General features: G+C 38.0%; 1 protein-coding gene across 1 annotated transcript in view; it reads right to left on the reverse strand.

Moving 5' to 3' along the window:
• The window catches only part of PLXNA4 (plexin A4), an 810,841-nt gene that overhangs the window by 385,890 nt on the left and 403,676 nt on the right, over positions 1–21,275 (reverse strand). The window contains exon 4 of the mRNA XM_040413397.1: positions 2,424–2,555. Coding sequence (XP_040269331.1) covers positions 2,424–2,555 — 132 coding nt within the window. The remainder of the gene's footprint in view (positions 1–2,423; positions 2,556–21,275) is intronic.

Here is a 21,275-nt window from a genome sequence, read left to right on the forward strand (position 1 = left end):
ATTAAGAAATTAATCTATACAGAATGTCAGAGCTAAAATGGGAAATGATGGCTATTTAAGATCAGGAATATCTATTTTCATAAATCAGAACCATAAACATTTTAGTGATTCACCAACCCTCTTTTTCCAATTCACTAGCAGAACTTTATAGTTAACATTAGACTGACACATACCAGTTGCGCACTTTATATATTCTATATTATCTATTAGATGAATCACACATACATTTTTCTTTAATTCACTGTGAATTAAGTCTAATTAACAAATTGTCAAATGCCAGTTTTAAAACCTATACGTTTACACCTAGCGCGACTATTACAATTGCTCTAGCAGTTTTCCATTTTCAGGTAAAACTGCCTTATAATTTTGAGCATTAAAAAATGTCTTTGGAAGAAATGTACAATCCTTTACCTTTTACCAATAAAAGGAAACAGAACAGCTAGACTCCAAAAATGAATTAAACCATTAGAAATAATGAATTTGCTTTTGCTGTTCAATGCTGTTTGCAAATGGCTAACAAAATTTTTTCCTTGATCATGTGCGAAAAAAGCTAACAGCGAGCCATCAATGCACTCTGTATATCACATGTAGAAAAGGTCCCTTCATAATTAATTATCAAGAGAAAACGAAACATAAACCAGAATACAGAACAGCAATTATTCCGCTCTAAGGTCCTCATTAATTTTAAAACTTCTTTGGATGCAACACATTTTGCTGCATTTCCCTACTGTTCACACCACTGTGTCCTTCCCATTCCTGACACCTCATCGTTGCTTTCACCAGACTTCATGTAGTAACCATGGCAATGCCTGAAGAGTTGTTGTTCTCATAGGAGAATCAGACGGTATTGTGCACTAAGAAATAGCCTACTGAACATATGCTCTCAAAATCTCATTAGTAATAGTGTCCACGTTATTCCCTGATCAGGTTCTCTAAGATGAAGTTGAACCTGCCTGTACTGGTAGGTCATACATGTCCTACCCATCAACTTCTATCAAGGGCAACTCTTCTGGTGCACATAGATCAGCTGTCATGTTTATTTGAAGTTTTAAGCAGATGATGGGTGTAAAACCATGTGTCTCTGTCCTAGTACAGAAGGCATGACTGGAGTCTTGCCAGCTTTAGACTTCCCAGAGCACATGGTGTTATGTTTTGTTTAACCACAGGCATCTGGCAAAGGACAATTTAACTACAAAATACATATAAAGGAAAGATGAATCATACAGGTCATCACTGGATAATTGTTATCATGTTTATTGTACAGTACATCTCTAGGTAAAAAAAAAAAAAAATTTAGATGTTCTTCTTTTAAAGAAAGAAAGCAAGCTTGTCTTCAGGAGTTTAGGCCCCCAAACTGCCACCATCCTGTTATTCAGGATGATGACAGCTTCAAAATGATGATCTTGGAAATTCTGAGGGAGGCCAGTGCACTGCGCTTCACTCCACATGTACTGTATGCTGCTGGAGGTGGCTTGCCTACAGGATGTCAAGCCAGAATGTAAATCAAGCTAGGAGGGGGACTGGCCAGTGTAACTCTTCTAAGGAGCAGCTCCTTCCCCATAACTCCTTACATGCATTGGAATATGGAATTCAAATTTATTTTCCTACCTTATGCCAAATCACTCAGAATATACAACTATCACTGTTAAGTCGATACTATCTTGGATTACAGGTTGTTGGGAGTTTGGAGGCCTAAATTCTGATGGTAAGTTCCATTTAAAGAAATTGGCAATTACAGTATTGGTTATAGCTGACATCAGTAGTGGACCTTACCACCATGCAAATCAAGCCAATGATAGGGGCTCCAGAGATAAGGGCACTCCCTGCTTGCCACAAGCATTTGGCTGAAAAAAAATGAGAAACGCGGCAGACACATGGCCAGAGAAGCTGGTTCTACTGCACAGGATCACATGGAAAGATGGGGAAATCCATCCCTGCCTGACATTAAAGGGTCACCTGACAATAAACAGATGTTCCCCTGGGACCCCAAGCAATCCACTGTGATCTGTGTAGAAATCTAGCATCAAAGGGGTTATAAACCTTTTCATTACTGATGATCTATCCTTTGGATAGATCATTAGCATCTGATTGGTGGGGGTCATCAGTAATAAAAAGGGACAGAACCCCTTTAAGTGCTCAAATCCCCCCTGAGCACCATGAACAGGGGACATCAAGTATTACACAGTGGTCATTCAAATCAATGGATTGTCTGTGTAATACAGGACAGAACACGATCTTCAGAGCTAAAGAAACTCATTGTCCACAGTGTGAGAGACGGGAGCCCTGAACACAGGACGCGTCATATTAATTATCTAACAGGGTATATGAAAATGGGTTTTCTAAACTGTGATTGCCGACATTGTTCTTTCAGGCAATGTTGTTTAATGAAAGACTGCTTTGACATACTATATAAATCAACCAACCTGCTTCTCCGACATGACAAAGAGCTGTTCCTCATTCTTTGTAAAGGCCATATCCCTTAAAATAGGACCAGAGTCTACCACTTGTATGGTTTCATATTGTACTGCTCCAGTAATGGGACCATCAACTCGAATCTAAAATGAAAAAGACAGACAGGGTTTGTAGTTTAGCATCAATTGCATATAACTATCGCTTTGTAGAAAAACAATTTAACTTAACAGAATAATTATGATAATTATTGCAATATTATCAAACACAAAACATAGAATTATCAACAATGGGAAGATACAATGATAATGAATTTTAAATATGACTTAATTTTATAAGTATATTTTGTGACTGCTGAGAGGTGACTAATCTTTCTTCCCATAGTACATTTTCAATGATAATATTTTAGATTATTGCATAAATTAAACCTCATAACACTTTTAGAATACGTAATAGGTGCTGCATTCTCACTGCACCGAGCCTGGATTGGCTATCCTTGCACAATATAAAGAAAATTACTGTCATATTCATATTGACTCTTAAGACTTACAGAGGTCACTCACTTCAATGCTGAGGCCAAAATAAGATGTCAGCACTTTTAAAAGCTTAACTTGCCAAAAAAGTCTCATAGTCCCTGATCAGTTTATAAAGAACAAAAATTGAAAGTCATACACATAGATCTCAGCAGGTAAAACTGCTTGATTGACAGAGGGTTACCCTTAGAAATGATCCTTAAAATTTTTGTAGTCAAAGATAGATTCAAGTATAACAAAAATGTGGCTTGTCCATTCGGTTATGGATAATAATGGCAAATCATGAAACAACTTTGAAATATTAAGTAAAACCTAATATGTATATTCAGTTGGGTTGGAGTTATGTATAAGCTAGATATTCAGCTAATAAACTTTTTATAAAGTACTTTTTATAAAGTACAATAAGCAGAGTCAACAGTATATCTATCTATCTATCTATCTATCTATCTATCTTTATCTTTTCACCTCGAATCCTGGTAATGTTTTTCTTCTGCATCTACTTCTTCTAGTTAAAATCAGAATTCAGATATTCTTTCTCTGTCCCTGCCTTATAATCCACTCTCTCTGAGGACCTGCCTGCAGAGGCCAGCAATTATTGGGTCCAGGTAATAAGTAGTTTATGTTCAAGGACCCACTATCATAGAGGAGTGATGTGACAGAAAATATAAGAAAATTCCATTTTGGTGCACTGCTTTAAGGAATCAAGCTGAAAATGAAAGTTGTAATAGGAAGGGACAAAGTGACAGCTAAGGGTGACCACACATATTAGATAAACTTGCTGATTTTGGTGGGAACTGGCCTACCATGAATTTCAACATGCCTGATGCTTATTTTTCTCACTGAAAAAAAGCAGTGGCATCTGACAGCAGTTTACCCGCTCTCTCCACTGAGAACACATCCACACTCACATGAGACCTGACCATGCATGTTGATGACAGTGAGGAGAAATAGTTGTAGGCCAAAAGCTTTCTAAAGTGTATGGCACCTTAACAGAGATGTCTACTGCCTTTATCCTTCTTTCTAGAACTCAAAGTCAGGCTAAATAGTTTATTTCACCACAAAATTTATTTTTGAAATAAGTCTTCACTTTTATTATATGAAGCCAAACATGCCTTAAGATTTAATATTGCTAGGCTCAAAAAGGCGTTGCAAGAGATATGCAGTAACAGGAATGTGAAATTCGATCTGCAATGTAACAGTACAGGAAAACTACAAGCTAAGTAAGCAGGTGAGAAATGCTGAAAGCTTTATCAAAGCAGAACAGAACATAAGATGACTATTGAGAGAACATCTGCTTTGCGTCTAGCTTTGTGTTCTCAAGTTGCCACTAGTCAACTTGACTTGGGCCTTTAACCCAAAAACCACTTCACTGCTGCCAGTCACAGCTTTGTACTATGGTTGATCTCAATATCGGCTGGACAATAGACAATTGTTATTTTTTAAGTCTAGGAAAAAGGTTTCATTTATGTAATAGGTACAAAGCTGAAGGAAGAGAAGCTGGTTACTAAAATCCATTGAGAAGCAAAAGCATGGTTTTCGAGAAATATGCCTAGAACTCAGAACCTGAGTTTAGAAGTAAAATTGAGGTGCCTATATGGAAGATCCATCCACAAATTCTGGATGAGTGACCATTGTGTTACTATTGAAAATGGTGTCAATATGATTTCAGTTTATAACTTAGTGCATATTAAATAAAGTTTTGTATAGCCTTCCCTATTTAGGTTGGAATTAAAAAACTGTATAGAACAAAATGTAGCCATGGCTAGTGCACGATAGTTGATAAATATTACATCTTCGGGTGTTCCACTCTTGTGACCCCCATAATCACAAATATGGGGAACCCCAGTCCTCCTTACTAGTAGATTCACAGTAGCGTTAGTGATAAAATCTCAGAAAAAAAAATGTATAATGGTACCTGCTTTTTTTTTTACAATTCTTTTTTATTAGGAATACTATTTGTACATCTAATCTTAGATGTTGTCAATATGTTTTATAATGAAAATGATCCTTTCAATAATTTGTAAAGAAATATTGCACCAATTGAGCTGAAACAACAGAACATCAATTTACTATATACTGATTCATGGTATATAATAAAAGAGGAAACTAGACTTTCCATAAATGAACATTTCTACCTATGAAATCACTTGACTAAGTGGCATTGCTGTTTTATAGCTATTTTAGTCTTTGAAAAAGGTTAATATGCCTGTTAATTAAATGTGTCATGATGGAAAAGGCCATTCAAAAAGTTAACAGTTCTGACTGTCTACTTTCTTGTAATTGAACTCCAGAGTTGGAACAGATAGCAGAGCTTTAATGTCAATAATTGCCTTTCTCTGTATTTATGCATCAAAGCACCCTCCTTATCATGTGTCACTCAAGACAGAGATTAGGAGGCATCGTGACATAACAGCGCTCATGCTTCACAATGTCCTTTCAGAAAAAAAAACAGAAGGGCATTTCCTTCTTATTTAATTGTTTTTATGTCAAAGATAAGGAAACAAAAGTGGTGTAAAATAGAAAGAATAGATTCTATTAAGTGGGACAACTGTCAACCAAGTAGCCCATAGAACAAGCAAAAGGTGTAGTTTAACCTTTTGTGCCCAATGCACTGCAAAATCTAAAGGTCCCTTTACAGGGAACGACGATCTAGCACATTGTCGGGAAGAAAGCGTCCCTTCCTGATATTTTGCTGATCGCTAGCGGAGAAGATCTGTGCATTTACATGCAGTGATCTCCTCCAGAGTATGGAAAGGAACGATCACTAATGCCATACTGTCTCATTGTTTACACAGCACGATCTGCTACTAGGAGACAATGATCTTTTGTGCTGCACAAAAGATCCAATTACCTCATGAACAAGCATTTTGCTTGTTTATTGAGTAATCGGCAGTGCATTTACACAGCGAGATCATCGCTAACGAGCGTTATTAGCGATAATCTTTTAAATTGTCGGCCCGTGTAAAGAGCCCTTTAGACTTTAATTATCCTTCCCTTTTCATATACTTGTAAGTTCCTTTAATCATTTATAAAAACATTTGGCTTTGTTGGTCTGGATGAGCATCCAACCTTTCCATCACATAACTTTTCTCAAAAGTTGTCCTTCCAGACTACTTTTTACTGTACAGACTCTAAACCATGGATGCTCAACTAGTTTTAGTAAAGGTCCACCTATCTGGATCTGTGGTCAGGTGAAGATCTGAGCTGTCCTTTTGTTTATTAATGTTTCACAAACTTTATAGCACTATTTGCATGAAGACTTATTATTAGGGTCCATTCACACAACCGTATTATTTTTGCTGTCGACAAAACATGGATACCAGCAGTGTGTGTCCCGCACATTCTGCTCTATGTTAGAAAAGCCTATTTTTCCACAAAACACACAAGAATAGAACATGTTCTATTTTTTTGCCGGTCGTGGAACAGAAATACTTTCCGAATGTCTACATCTTTTGTGGCCCCATTGAAATGAATAGGCCAGCATCTGATCAGCAAAAAATGCAAATCATATGTGGACTAAAAATATGGTCATGTGAATGGATCTATATTATTATTATTATACTAGACCCCTACACTTAATAGAGTAGATCCTTAAAATTAAGCAGACCCCAGTTCAGCCCCTAAAATTAGTTCAAACCCTAGACCAAACCCCTAGAATTCATCAGATCCCAGACCAGCCCTTAAAATGACTTTGAGCCCTAAAATTAATTTGGACTTTTAAAAATAGAGCACACCCCATTTCAGCCTCTAAAATTAATCAAACCTCAGACCAGTCCCCAATAATGAATTTGACTTGAGATCAGCCATCTAAGATTAACCAGACTCCAGACTATCCTCTAAAATTAATTCAGACTCTAGATCAGACAAAAAGTTAATATACGCTTATAATATACATAATTAATATTTTACTAACTGGCAAGCATCAGGACTTTGCTGCACACAATGCCCTGATTCTGGCTTGATCTGGTGAACTGGTGTCCACAGCAGTAAGGATTTGAACCGTGGTCCCTCAGCTGAGGACTATTACATTAAACTTTTGAAAATGTCAGCAATTTTGACATATTTTATAGATCTCAATAGCTTCCCAAAAGAATTTGGTCAAAGCAGTAACTCAGGGTGGCACTAAGAAAGAATGGTTAGCACTGCAGCCTTGTAGGACACTGTCAATGTGTGTATCATATGTGTTTGGGTAGATTTTTCCAGGTACTAATTAAAATATCCTGACATCTATAGAGTAATAGACTCCATGCAACTAATTGGCAAACAATAAAAATAAAGTTGATGGACAATTGTCTGATTAAAGTATAGAATCACATGTAATCTTTGTTTCAAAATGGCTTTTGGGGGACATGGGTCAATATAATGAAATGAAAAATGATAAAACCTACAACAAAACAAACAAAAATATTAAGAAAGTTGGCCAGTCTATTACAAAGGCATTTGCTGATATCATGTATAGTACTTTAGCAAGAACTCCAGTCACTAAACTCCTACAGTCTTGTAGCCCGGAGAGCAAATACTACATTGAAAAGCTAATAACCTCCTTACAATATTAATTTCCTTAATAATAGGAATAATATGGCTATTGCCTCGTCACACATAGAGCAGGTGAAACTGTGCTCTAATCCAATGTCAGAACATTATTATTATGATGATGAATTCATGTTGTTTCATTGATTTCAGTTCCATTTTCTTGTACTATTGATCCAATCATTATGCCCAATTTTCCTCCCTCAGTCTTAGATTGCTATGCAAAAAATCTACTAAGATCTTTCTGTCCAAAATGCCCTCATATAAATACATAATTGAACAGTATGTGTTCTGGTTTGTAACGGTTTGAAAGAGGTACCAAAAATAATTAGCTCATGAAACTTCATGTCCCTTTCCAGTCTTGGATTTTGTGCAAAAATCCTTTTATCCACTTATAACAGTATTGTATTATGGAACCATATTAGGATTATTTAAGTTATATTTGGTTAAAATATAGATCCATAATGCAACTTTATTATCTTATATGTGCAGAATATGGTTCTGTATACAGTAGATATGTCAGGCAAAGCAAATGTTCACAGTTTCACTGTAGTGAAAGCCTCACATTTTCTACAGTCTTAAAGGGGTTTACCCATCTCAGACATTGATAGCATATCGCTAGGGATATAGCTGGGACCCGTTCATGTCTCAGAACAGGGCCAGTGATGAGAAGGAGAGCACACTGTGCAAACGTGGTGTGCTCTCTATGAAGTTCCGAAAATAAATAAGACCAATACTAGACCATATTAGCCAACTTGTCATAACGTGACAAATTATATATTTATTTACCTCAGAAGTGGCCATTTTCTGATTCATTCAAGAACTTTCTGTTTCTAACTTAAAAGTACTTTTGCCCTATATATCTTCACTGGTCCTGGAATATCACATTTAACCCAAAGTGAACCCCAGAGAAACATACCGACGCTCACCTGCTGTGAGTGATTTACTAATCAAGCAGTGAACATAAAGAGGCTGAGGCGAACCATGTAGGACGCCACGTGGGACGCCAAGACCAGCTGGAACCGCAACTCAGCTTCACTCTGCAGGACAAGTCAGCACGGGACTACACCAGAGTCTACAGGGAGCGGTAATGTACACAAACTATCGTCACTAATGATTACCATAAAAAAATTTTTTTTAGATATGGGGGAGGACTTGTGATTCAGGACAGGATATATCTAAAATCTGATAGTATAACATTTTTTGACCAGGCACAAACCCTTATACGGAGCCAAATCAGAGTGGTTGCCAGCCACTTTCAGACCCGATTCAGACTGTATATATATATATATATATATATATACAGGGTGGGCCATTTATATGGATACATCTTAATAAAATGGGAATGGTTGGTGATATTAACTTCCTGTTTGTGGCACATTAGTATATGTGAGGGGGCAAACTTTTGAAGACGGGTGGCCATTTTGAATTTTGTTTTTTCAATAGGAAGAGGGTCATGTGACACATCAAACTTATTGGGAATTTCACAAGAAAAACAATGGTGTTCTTGGTTTTAACGTAACTTTATTGTTTCATGAGTTATTTACAAGTTTCTGACCACTTATAAAATGTGTTCAATGTGCTGCCCATTGTGTTGGATTGTCAATGTAACCCTCTTCTCTCACTCTTCACACACTGATAGCAACACCGCAGGAGAAATGCTAGCACAGGCTTCCAGTATCCGTAGTTTCAGGTGCTGCACATCTCGTATCTTCACAGCATAGACAATTGCCTTCAGATGACCCCAAAGATAAAAGTCTAAGGGGGTCAGATTGGGAGACCTTGGGGGCCATTCAACTGGCCCACGACAACCAATCCACTTTCCAGGAAACTGTTCATCTAGGAATGCTCGGACCTGACACCCATAATGTGGTGGTGCACCATCTTGCTGGAAAAACTCAGGGAATGTGCCAGCTTCAGTGCATAAAGAGGGAAACACATCATCATGTAGCAATTTCACATATCCAGTGACCCCCTTAGACTTTTATCTTTGGGTCATCTGAAAGCAATTGTCTATGCTGTGAAGATACGGGATGTGCAGCACCTGAAACTACGGATACTGGAAGCCTGTGCTAGCATTTCTCCTGCGGTGTTGCTATCAGTGTGTGAAGAGTGGGAGAAGAGGGTTGCATTGACAATCCAACACAATGGGCAGCACATTGAACACCTTTTATAAGTGGTCAGAAACTTGTAAATAACTCAAGAAAGAATAAAGATATGTTATAACCAAGCACACCATTGTTTTTCTTGTGAAATTCCCAATAAGTTTGATGTGTCACATGACCCTCTTCCTATTGATAAAAACTAAAGTTGGATTCAAAATGGCCGACTTCAAAATGGCCGCCATGGTCACCACCCATCTTGAAAAGTTTCCCCCCTCACATATACTAATGTGCCACAAACAGGAAGTTAATATCACCAACCATTCCCATTTTATTAAGGTGTATCCATATAAATGGCCCACCCTGTATATATATATATATATATATATATATATATATATATATATATATTCTGACATATAACTGCCTTGTCTCTATGGGAAAGAGAGATATATTTTATTCCAGCCAGTTGTAACCAGCTAATCAGCTGTAGGTGATCATCTAACTTATACTCAATTTTTTCCTAATTATCTAAGTTATTTGGGTCTGTTCCGGAACCAGTGGAACTTACACTTCATTCCAGGGCATTTTAATATTCAGAGACAAGGTTATTTTATATGTTATTTATTTTCAGTAACATTCGTTTTTTTATGAATAAACTGACATAATATTTTAATTTTGTTCTAATCCATGCCTCACCAAATTTGAGTGCCCTCCACTACTTTATTACTACTAAGTTCCGAAAATAGTCTAGTGAGTGTACTTGGCTATTTTTCAAAGTCCCATAGCAGCAAATGGAGAGCGCACCGCATAGTCACAGTCACCTCCCCATTCACTTTTAATAGTCAAGCCAGTGCTTGTATGTTTTCGGTACTTCCACTGTGTAAACGGAACCCGTTCTGGAAATAGAAGCAGGTCCCAAAAGTGAAAACTGCACCTGTCTGACAATGATGGCATATTCTAGTGCTATGCCATCAATGTTTGAGATGGGAATACCCCTTTATTTATCTCCATATTGAGACCTTCAGAGCATCTAGATATATGTACTCTTAAGCTAGCCATACAAATTAGCATGCATGTGTCATAAACAGGAGAAGGGAGAAAGCTCCTGCCAGACACCTCTGACCAATTCCAACATCATGGAGAGTCGGGAAGCTCCCATACACATTAGATGGTTGGCCTGTCCTGCCAAAATTGGCAGGGTTCGGCCTAGACTGTCTAGTATGTATGGCCAGCTTTAGTAAGATATAAAGAGGAAAAAGGAAACAAAAAAAACACAGTGCCTCATGCGTGGTATCGTCGGGGTGGCTTATAGGTAAGGTAATACTGGTTATGCTTACCAAAAACTGTTGTGAGAAGTCACAACAGCTAACAGTCGCTTTGCTGGTTTTAGCCCTACTAACATAAGGTTTTAGCCCTACCAGCTATAGTAAGAGGACATGAAGGGTAACAAAGAACATGTTTATTTATTGAATCTTCATAAAGAATATATGACATTTTGAGGATTCCAAAGACAAATAAATATAGTACATGGATACACAATTGTATTTATCATTGGGAATGAAACAGATGAAATACCCTTTGTTCAACCACAAATAAAAGAAAGGTTAAATATGATCCAATCCCCCAGGTCCCATAAACTGAAATAACCAGCACAAGGTAACCTATTACCACCAATAAATATCAGATCTTGTTAAAAAAAAACATATACTGAAGTCTTCCTAACCTTTTGTAGCCTGTGCTTAGCCACTGTTAGCAAAGGGCTTATCACTTTAGTATTGTATTTAAGACAAAAAAGACAGTAGATTCCCAAGGGACCCAAGTCAGCAAATGTCCTTCACACCAGCTACTGTCAACACCACAAATGAAGTGAAAGTGGTGAATTTCTGACTGAAATTAATTCAGTGCTGACCCCCTTACTTCCATATACATCTACCTTGCTTATATTGTAGTTTAGCCTAATACATCACCAGCTGAATACCTAGGCTTCTACTCAATACTCAGATAACATTATGTACATTCATAGATTGTAAGCTCTTGTGAGCAGGGCCCTCATTCCTCTTGTTTTAATTGCTGACTTGTTTGTTGTTATGGTACTTATTACACAAACCCCTAAATTGCAAAGTGATGGAGAATATGTTGGCGCTATACAAATAAAGATTATTATGGAAAAAATACCACCGGAATGGAATGAGATGATCGCCACTTGTATAAGCAATACTGGTCACAAAGTAACATGAATAAACAGCTTGTATCCTACATATTGTATCGAAACAATAAATGGTAATGAAAGATAATATTATACCACCACTCTAACCTATGGTTCTCTATATTGGTATGCTATGAAAACCCAAAGCTTTTGTAATGACCAAAGCTGACACAGACACAAAGATTTCCCATGACACTTTCTATTTTAGAGCATTTCAATTTTTCAAAAGTAGTAACACAAAACAAAAACCCGCAGAATAAAGTTAAAATGTCATTATTACCATATAGTGAATACCATAAAAATTAAACCCTATAAACAATGGCACAAAACTTTTTCTACTTTGTATCCTGAAAACTTGAAGTCCTTAAAAAAAAAAAAGTTAAGTACAAATACAGATGCAGCCGAGCTCAATTTGATGGTTAACGCGTTAAGTAAAAAATGGCACAAAAAGGTAAACTAACTCTTACAATGTATTTCAATAGCTTTTGTCAAAGAGGGCACAAGATAACACTGTGACATATGTTATCAGAGTTATCATTATTATCTGTAGATAACTAAACAGATGATAGACCCATCTGTATATACCGTATAATATAGTGGAAAGAAATCATGAAGGCCTACATGTTAACCAACAAGATAACTGTCTACATTTTCTAGCTACTGATATTGGAAATAATGTATTCTGCAACATGTCTGGGTTTTTTTTTTTTTTTTATGTGACGGCTAATTTGTCTTGTAGCTAGCAAACAGCATTGGATATGACAATGTAGTTAAATAGACCCAAAGTCATTCACCATACTGGGGTAACAATGTGTTGTCTTCTGTCTGCACTGCTGCCATACACTTTTACAGAGTCCACTTTTCTGGTATAGCAATGTCACACTTATACATGTATTCAATCTGTTTTTGCCTTATAATTTTATTCCTGAGTTGGGTTGGTTGCAGATCACAGGCTGGAGAGCACTGGGCATTACTTCAAGATATCTAGAGAGGCAAGAAAAAGCCTCCATAGTTTAATTAATAGCTTGGGGTTTAATTAAAAGATGGCACCTGGCTACAAAATTGGGAAAAAGCTTCACATACAATTTCTAGAGTATGTACGCATGTGAACCTTTCACAAAAATTCTTACCAGAAGATACAGCTGGAGGGCAATGTAAACTACGCTACCATGGCAAAAAGTAAGAAAAGTATTGTGTGGAAGTGTTGTCTTCACCATACAGGTATAGTAGGCATGGTCCTGAGCAGTTGGTAGCTGAGATGACCACATGAATTAGAAATATAAATCAAATTCTTAATCACATAATAAATAAATAATGCATAATAGTACTTATATGTAATATTTTTCAACATACCCACAAATAAGTTATTTATCCCAAATGAATGTAAAAAGTGAAACTCTTGACAAACTCTAACAAAGCTAAAACCAGCCTTGTACCTCACATGGATCCAGAGCTCCTACTATGCATTGCGTCACTTGCTCTACTAGGTTTTCTTCAGGATGGCAGCTCAGGGAGAATGTCCCTTTTGCTAAAGCTCATATGGGTCTTTTATTCAGCACCTTTTTCCCTGTAACTCTCACATATTCTAAAAGTAGATAGGGTTAGTGGCAGATGGAAGATGGAGCTGAGCACGTGCGACCACCTCAGTGATGTTGCTGAGGTGGATAGTGAAATAGAGAAAAGAACAAACAGCAGATGGCGATATACAGATAGATTTTATTGAACTCAGTGTCTATATTTAAATTTTAACTACATGAAAGTACTAAAGTATTCATATCCAAGTGCTGGTTTAAAAAATATATAACATTTTTATGGCATAACCCCTTTAAGTAAGTGAATGGTTTTCTTGCCAACTGCCACAAAATAATATGGGAATATAGCCAAGCTATTGCTATAGCCAACTGATTGTTCTTCTGGTAGTAGTGTTTGCTTTGCTAATATTTATCCCTAAGTTGTATAACATGACATATTTCATATGTTAACGTGTATTGGTATATAGTGACCTAGGTAAGACATCATGAAGGTGTCCTAAGTATTCTCAGGCAGCTGTGCAAAGACTGGTACTTTTCTATCGTACAGTGGGATTCGGATCATGTTTCAGTCACTCAATCCAAATCTCAAAACAAAAGACGTTTTCAGGGTCAGGCCAGCAGAGTAGCGCAATGTTTCTCTCTCATTGCCCTTGTCTTTTGAAATTTAAACTAGTAGGAAAACATGATGGCACAATCTAGTCTGGGCTAATTAATGGTGGCACATTCCTAAATGAGAAATAAAAAGAAACTCAGTCTACTGAAATGTTACTTTACGTTAGAAGACTTTACATTTAAAGTGTAATTGACTTGTGACTACAACAATTTATTGGTTTTAGGTAGATAGATAGACAGATAGATAGATTTAGAGTGATAGAGATTGAAAAAATAATACATACATAGATAATATGTATATAGATAGATGATAGATTGCATTCGAGTGATAGATATTGATAGATAGATAGATAGATAGATAGATAGATAGATAGATAAATATGAGATAGACAGATAATAGATAGATATGAGATAGATAGATAGATAGATAGATAGATAGATAGATAGATAGATAAGAGATAGATATTAGATAGATAGATAGATAGATAGATAGATAGGAGATAGAGAGATAGATATTAGACAGATAGATATATAGATAGGAGATAGATAGGAGATAGAGAGATAGATAGATAGCTTTAGCATGATAGAGAGAATAGATAGATATAAAAAAGATGGCAGCACTCCAGAATTGCGATGAAAAAATAAGTGGATGGTTTATTAACCCATCTAGCAGCAACGTTTCAGCTAGACAAAGGCTCCATTGAGAGAGCTAAAACGTTGCTGCTAGATGGGTTAATAAACCATCCACTTATTTTTTCATCACAATTCTGGAGTGCTGCCGTCTTTTTTATACATATTTATATGGGACCTTGGTCACAGGTCCTTGTAAGGATTTGCACCCGCCATTAATGTGTGCTGCTTTTTTTATTTTATTTTCTAGATATTTAGATAACTTTAGAGTAATATAATAGATAATAGATACAAAGATAATTAGCAGATAGCGACAGATAGATAGATAGATCAAATTACTTTTGTAACTGTATGTAATTACAAATGTAGTATAGCCACTGATGTATTCAATAAAACGTATCGGTGAAGCGCCACCTGTTGTTTTTTTTCCCATTATTATTACTGTACTTTGTCCTGCTCACTGAGAAGGCTGCACATGCTCAGTTTCCTCCATCAAATGCCCCTCCCCAGCAAAAAGGACAGTCAACGAATGGGAAGATCTCTGGATCCATGTGAGGTACAGGGCTTGTTTTAGTTTTGTTAGAAAGAGATTGTCATGTACTATACGATGATTTTCATTTCTTACATTAGTCATGGCATAAGCCCTTTAATGCATTATAAAACATGGCTGTTTCCTTTCAATAAGTACCTGCTATTGCAGCTCAGTGGTATTGAAGGGAATGGGGTTGAGCCTAAACACCCCACACAACCCATGAACAAACATGGAGAAGACATTAAAAAAGTTTTTTTTAAATCCTATACAAGCCTTTTAAGAACTGAAATCATTGAGCATTCTTTGCCAGACATTGCTCAGACGTACACAACTGACTGCTTCACTTCTTTACAGCAGTTTGACAAAGTTTTTATGGACGTGCCTGACTACAAGCTTGTTGACTGTTTCTAATAGTGACAAGTAGAATTGTGCCTTCTGATCTGCATATATTATCTGGAATATATGCAATGTATTTACAAATGTCAGATTACTGCAGTGGGTAAAAGGAGTTATCTAGAGAACTGAAATATATTACAGGATAACTATTTGTCATTCCCTAATGTACTTGACTTGGTTCCTTTTATTTTTTTAGTTTTCTACACAGTTTGTAAAAAAGAAAAATATTCATAGAAGTAAAACCACTACTGATAAATGATGATGACATTGACTAGATATCACAGCTGAAATTTACAAAACTAGAATGCTGCATCTTCATCTATGAAATGATGGCAATTGATGTAATGATATCCGCTCCCATTCCACAGCAATAACAACAAGCTATGTATGTTGTCTACATTTCATAGTTAATGTATAATTCTGCTAATAGCAATGTGACATTTTACACTCGCATCAATTAGCTTTGCAGGAGAAAGTGTTAAATGTCCCCGATGCTTTCACCTTATTGCCAGTGAAGTATATGTTACAAAGTGAACTCTGGATGAGGCAGAGATCCTCTGTCAGGGAGCCACAGTAACCCGGTCAGTGTAACTGAAGATAAAGCGGTTTCAACAGGAGGTCAGAGACAGACAAGGCAAGGTCAGAAGTTCAGAGACAAAACAAGTGTCTATCGTACAAAGGCTGAGAATTGAATACACCTATCAAATGCTGCCTATGAATGAAAAGGTTCTTACACCTAATGGCTGATTCTTACCATAAGAGACTTTCAAAGCTATTCCTGGCTCATACAGCCACTCTAAATGTCCCTAAAATGTACTCAATAAGCTTTCTGAGAAGGTTTCTGCTCCGTCTGTCTTGCACGCCTCGTTCCATAAACACACGGCTCCTATGTAACTCCAACAAGTTGCTCCAGGTACTTGCAGCAAACTTCATAAATCAACGCTTAGTGTAACACACCAGAAGGTAGCTTCAACTTATTGTAATATGTAAGGCACACACACTGCAGCTTTTCCTAATTTACCAATAAGGCCCCATGCACACGACCATATCCATTTTGTGGTCTGCAAACTCAGAATTAGCTAAACACGGATACCAGCCATGTGGATGCTGGAATGTTATACTAGAGTTAGCCATTATTATCCACAAAACAAGACAACAATAGGACATGTTCTGTAACTTACGGAACGGCCAGACGGTCATGGACTTCACACAGTAGACATTCGTATGCTTTCTGCATATTTTGTGAACCCATTGAAATGAATGAGTCCATATGCAATACGCAAAAAATGCAGATCAGACGTGGACAAAAACTACGATGGTGGTTTTGGTCTATGTCGTACAACAAGGGTAAAAAGTTCTACAACTTCAGCAGGCATCAGAATTGTTAGAGATTGTTACAAGATTAAATCCTTAATTTGTCTATAAAACATTAAAGTTTTTCTAATATCATAAGATAATGAAGAAAGCCCATACTCACCTTTTTAATCTCCTACTAATACAGCACCGCTGGTTCATGGTACACCATCTGTCTACCAAATCTTTATGTTGCCTAAAGCTATGTTGGGCTCTACTGAGGGGCAGAACTAGTACTTACAATGCACATAGGAGGTCAGCAGGTTTCTATCTTACTGGGGCAGATTGGGAACCAGAAGCATATAGGAGATAAGGCACCCCTGGTAAGGTGGGTCCTATGGAATGGGTTTTGGAAATTGGGTTTTAATCAATTTTTAGTTCCTGGTTACAGATTTGTTTTACCTAACAATGCATCAGATTTCTGGGTAAGACTGAGCAAACAACGTATATAGATTTAGAACTCTGTGAATTTCATAATTTTCTTACAAATGTGGCTTCAATTAGGAAGGAAGGTGGTGGCCAACTGGGCGGCAAGTTAGCCATGAGTTCATGAAGATAAAGTCTTCCTTAATTATTTTTTAGAAACTCATACTCATTTTTTGGAGTAGTGAGGACATGCAGAACATGACCAACCTGAACAACTGGACTAAACACTCTCCAATTAGCTGGCTATGATTATTAAAATTTAAAGTTCCAATCAATGGTGACCACAGCACTCGTGTATAAGGCTTTTGTGGGTGCCACCACGCCATGTCCGCCATAATCCAGCCTTAAGCTTGATAAAGGGCACCATATCAGGGCCCGAAACATTGCATTAGCCATGAATGTAATTGTGTGTACTACTGTACGAATAAAGCCTAAATAGCAACTTCACCAGGTGTGCTGTCTCCGCCATCTTTTGTGAAAATTATTACAATTTAAAGGTCACGTGGGCTGTCTATTTGCTATAGGTATGCTTGGTACCAAGAAGCCATGCATTTTGGCTTTAAAGAGGACAGTTTTGAGTTTGTAGGGAGGAGATAAGACAGTCCATTTTTAAGACAAATGTCTACTGTGTTTGTCAATCTAGACCCAATCATGTTTACAAAATGGTTTTAAAAGATTTCTAGATGTCAATAGAATTAGCTTTATGTGAAAAAACTCCTTTATTTTAGGTTTAATTTTATCTACACATTGAAAAGTGTTTGAAGCTTAATGTGTGTCGGCAGTTTCTTTACATATGAATTAACTGATGTATACAGTAGTCTGGATTTGACCTTAAGTACATCACAGCCAGTTTCTCTGTGATGTGTTTCATACCTATTTTACTTCCCTTTGGCACTATTCATTAATTATAGCTATATGGTATGGGTTTTACAACACGTTTATGAAGGCCTGTAAATGACATCCACTGTAACCTTTTCATTTTATCACAAGGCAACTGAAGATATAGGCCTATGCAAGTGGTGAACCTTAACCAACTAATATATAATATAAGGAGAGGAAAGCTGGCATTCAAAAGGAACATTAAAGGGACTCTGTCACCACTTTCTAACCCCCCCTTTTCAAAGTATTGTTATCTGCATGGCGCCCCTGTGATTATAAATGTGTTGTTAGAAGTTAAATTCGCCGTCTCCTTTTGATAAAAAGAGCTTTTATCTAACCTGTCAATCTTCTTGATAAGGTGCCCAGGGCGTTTCTTTTCGTCTCAATCTGCCGCCCGCCGCCGCCACCGTTGGTGCCCAGCTCCTCCCCTCATGCTTTCAGCGCCGCCTGAATGTAATCAAATACGCCTCCGGCTCTCTCTCAGTGCCCCCTCCTCCTTTTCAAAGATCCCGCGCGTGCGCACAGGGCTGTGCCTGATGCGCCCGTGCGGACATTTACAATCAGCCTCATTGAGCGAAGTGCGCATGCGCGCACTTCGCTCAACCTCCTCATCAGACGAGCACTGCAGCCGGCTGGCTGCAGTGCTCGTCTGATGAGGAGGTTGAGCGAAGTGCGCGCATGCGCACTTCGCTCAATGAGGCTGATTGTAAATGTCCGCACGGGCGCATCAGGCACAGCCCTGTGCGCACGCGCGGGATCTTTGAAAAGGAGGAGGGGGCACTGAGAGAGAGCCGGAGGCGTATTTGATTACATTCAGGCGGCGCTGAAAGCATGAGGGGAGGAGCTGGGCACCAACGGTGGCGGCGGCGGGCGGCAGATTGAGACGAAAAGAAACGCCCTGGGCACCTTATCAAGAAGATTGACAGGTTAGATAAAAGCTCTTTTTATCAAAAGGAGACGGCGAATTTAACTTCTAACAACACATTTATAATCACAGGGGCGCCATGCAGATAACAATACTTTGAAAAGGGGGGGTTAGAAAGTGGTGACAGAGTCCCTTTAAACCTGGAAATAAATGATACAAGTTACAGGAGATAATCATGCCTCTACTGTTTGTCAATCTGCAGTTTTCTGTAGGTTCCAGAAACAGTTTTGTATACATCAGAGAACACAGGGGATAATTTCCTGATGATCTATTCCATTTTAGGCTAAAGGAACACCTATGCAGTGGAGCCTAGTTAAGGCAGTGGACAACTGGAGAATGGGCAGAAGGTGGAGGCTCCTGCTGCCGCCACATGATTGTTTTTTATTGCTATATTTCTCTGATTTATTTACAGTAGGAAACAAAACCGTTTACAGAGTAAATATTTATTTTCTGAGTAAAGGTCATAACATTTGAAGAATTCTGTGAAATCGTTGAAGTCCATGGTCACAGATAGGTCTTTTTAAGGCTGGGTTCACATCTGCGCTGTGAACTCCTGCAGTCTGTTCTGGCGGATGAACAGACTGCTGAAGTTTACCGTATCCGGCATAGCCAGACACTAAAAATGAGGGAATTTTTTTTAAATTCGATTCGGCAGTATCGCCGAATTTTCAGAAAAAATTTGGTTCGGTCCGAATTTATAGGCAGTCTGCTGTGGTAGTGAAATAATACTGTCAGTCAGTATGACATGCAGATGACAGGTGTCGCTCTAAGAATCACAGCACACTTCACTTATTTGGGCAGTCACGCCAAATAACTCAAGTATGAACTCAGCCTTACAGGTCGATGTTAGCGCCAAGAAGAAGCGCACTCCTTTTACACAGTCAGCAGCTGATTCCACATAGATGTCTACAGAACCTGTTCTATTAAACGCTTATACAAGTAGAGCCCCCCCCCCCCCGACAGAGGGGAGAGGGTGTCAGCAGTAAGTTTGTGTTGACGTCACTGATTATTTTCCCTTCCTCTGATCCGTCAGAACAATAACCCCCAAAAAACAGATCCTGTCTGTTGAGCATCCGCCTTCACTCGGTAAGCATTTGGTCAGTAATCTATTAGTACGTATCTATCCTATTAATACACCCTGTAAATGGCTGTAGTACAATGGAATTTCACTGCTGAATGGCAAATATTTTTTTTGCTACTAATACACACCAAAAAAGGCTGTAATTTTCTCACTTCAACAGACAACGGCTAATAAGCCCTTTTTCTTTTTCCCCACTAATACACGCCAAAAAGGGATTTAGAACATATAACTGCACTGCTGTACGGCAAATATATTTTTCTTTTGCCACTAATACACGGAAAAAAGGGCTGTAATTTTCTCACTTCACCACACTATGGCTAATAAGCCCTTTTTCCCACTAATACAAGCCAAAAAATGCTTTAGAACATACGCCCCACAAGGGCAAATAAGCATATAAATATTTCCTTGTAATAAACCCTGTTAATGGCTGTAACACCCCAATAACAAGAACAGTTTGCTGGAATTACAGAGCTGTATAATGGCAATTGTGTATTGCAGCAAGGTGTAATAGGATTGTTCCTATTACCCAGGCTGTACCCTTCCCTACTGAACCCTGTTCTACATAAATGCTGTGGAATGATTCCTCCCTATCCTTTCCTTACACCTTGAATAATCTTCCCCTGCACTTATAAATCGTTTTTGTTTTTTTAGCACAATGAAGTCTTTTCTACCACTGTCCCTAGCGCCTGCTGACGTCTCTCCCTGCACTAAGTACACTGGAAAATGGCAGAATCCAAGATGGCTGAGGCTATTTATAGGGCTGTGACATCACAGGGCTGGCTAGCTGCTAATTGGCTGCATGCATGGCATTATGGCTGATCCCGCCTTCCCAGAGTTCCTTGCTCCATGTCCTCACACGTGCAGCAGCTATTTTAGGAAAAAATGTGGTTCGTTACCACGAAGCGTGAGGAAATTCGGCTTCGGTGCAAATCAAATTTTTCCTGAAATTTGGATCGAATTCCACTTTGTCAGCTTCGATTCGCTCATCTCTACCGGATAATATTATGCACTGCTGAATCCCTTTCACTGTAATGTGATCCGTGGTAATCCGACTGCTTTCCAGCATATATGCCGACTTTTGGCTGAACAAAAATGTTGTGTGCAGCAGGATATAGTATGAGTACCT

Source organism: Bufo bufo, chromosome 1 (assembly GCF_905171765.1).
Source record: "Bufo bufo chromosome 1, aBufBuf1.1, whole genome shotgun sequence".
NCBI lineage: Eukaryota > Metazoa > Chordata > Amphibia > Anura > Bufonidae > Bufo > Bufo bufo.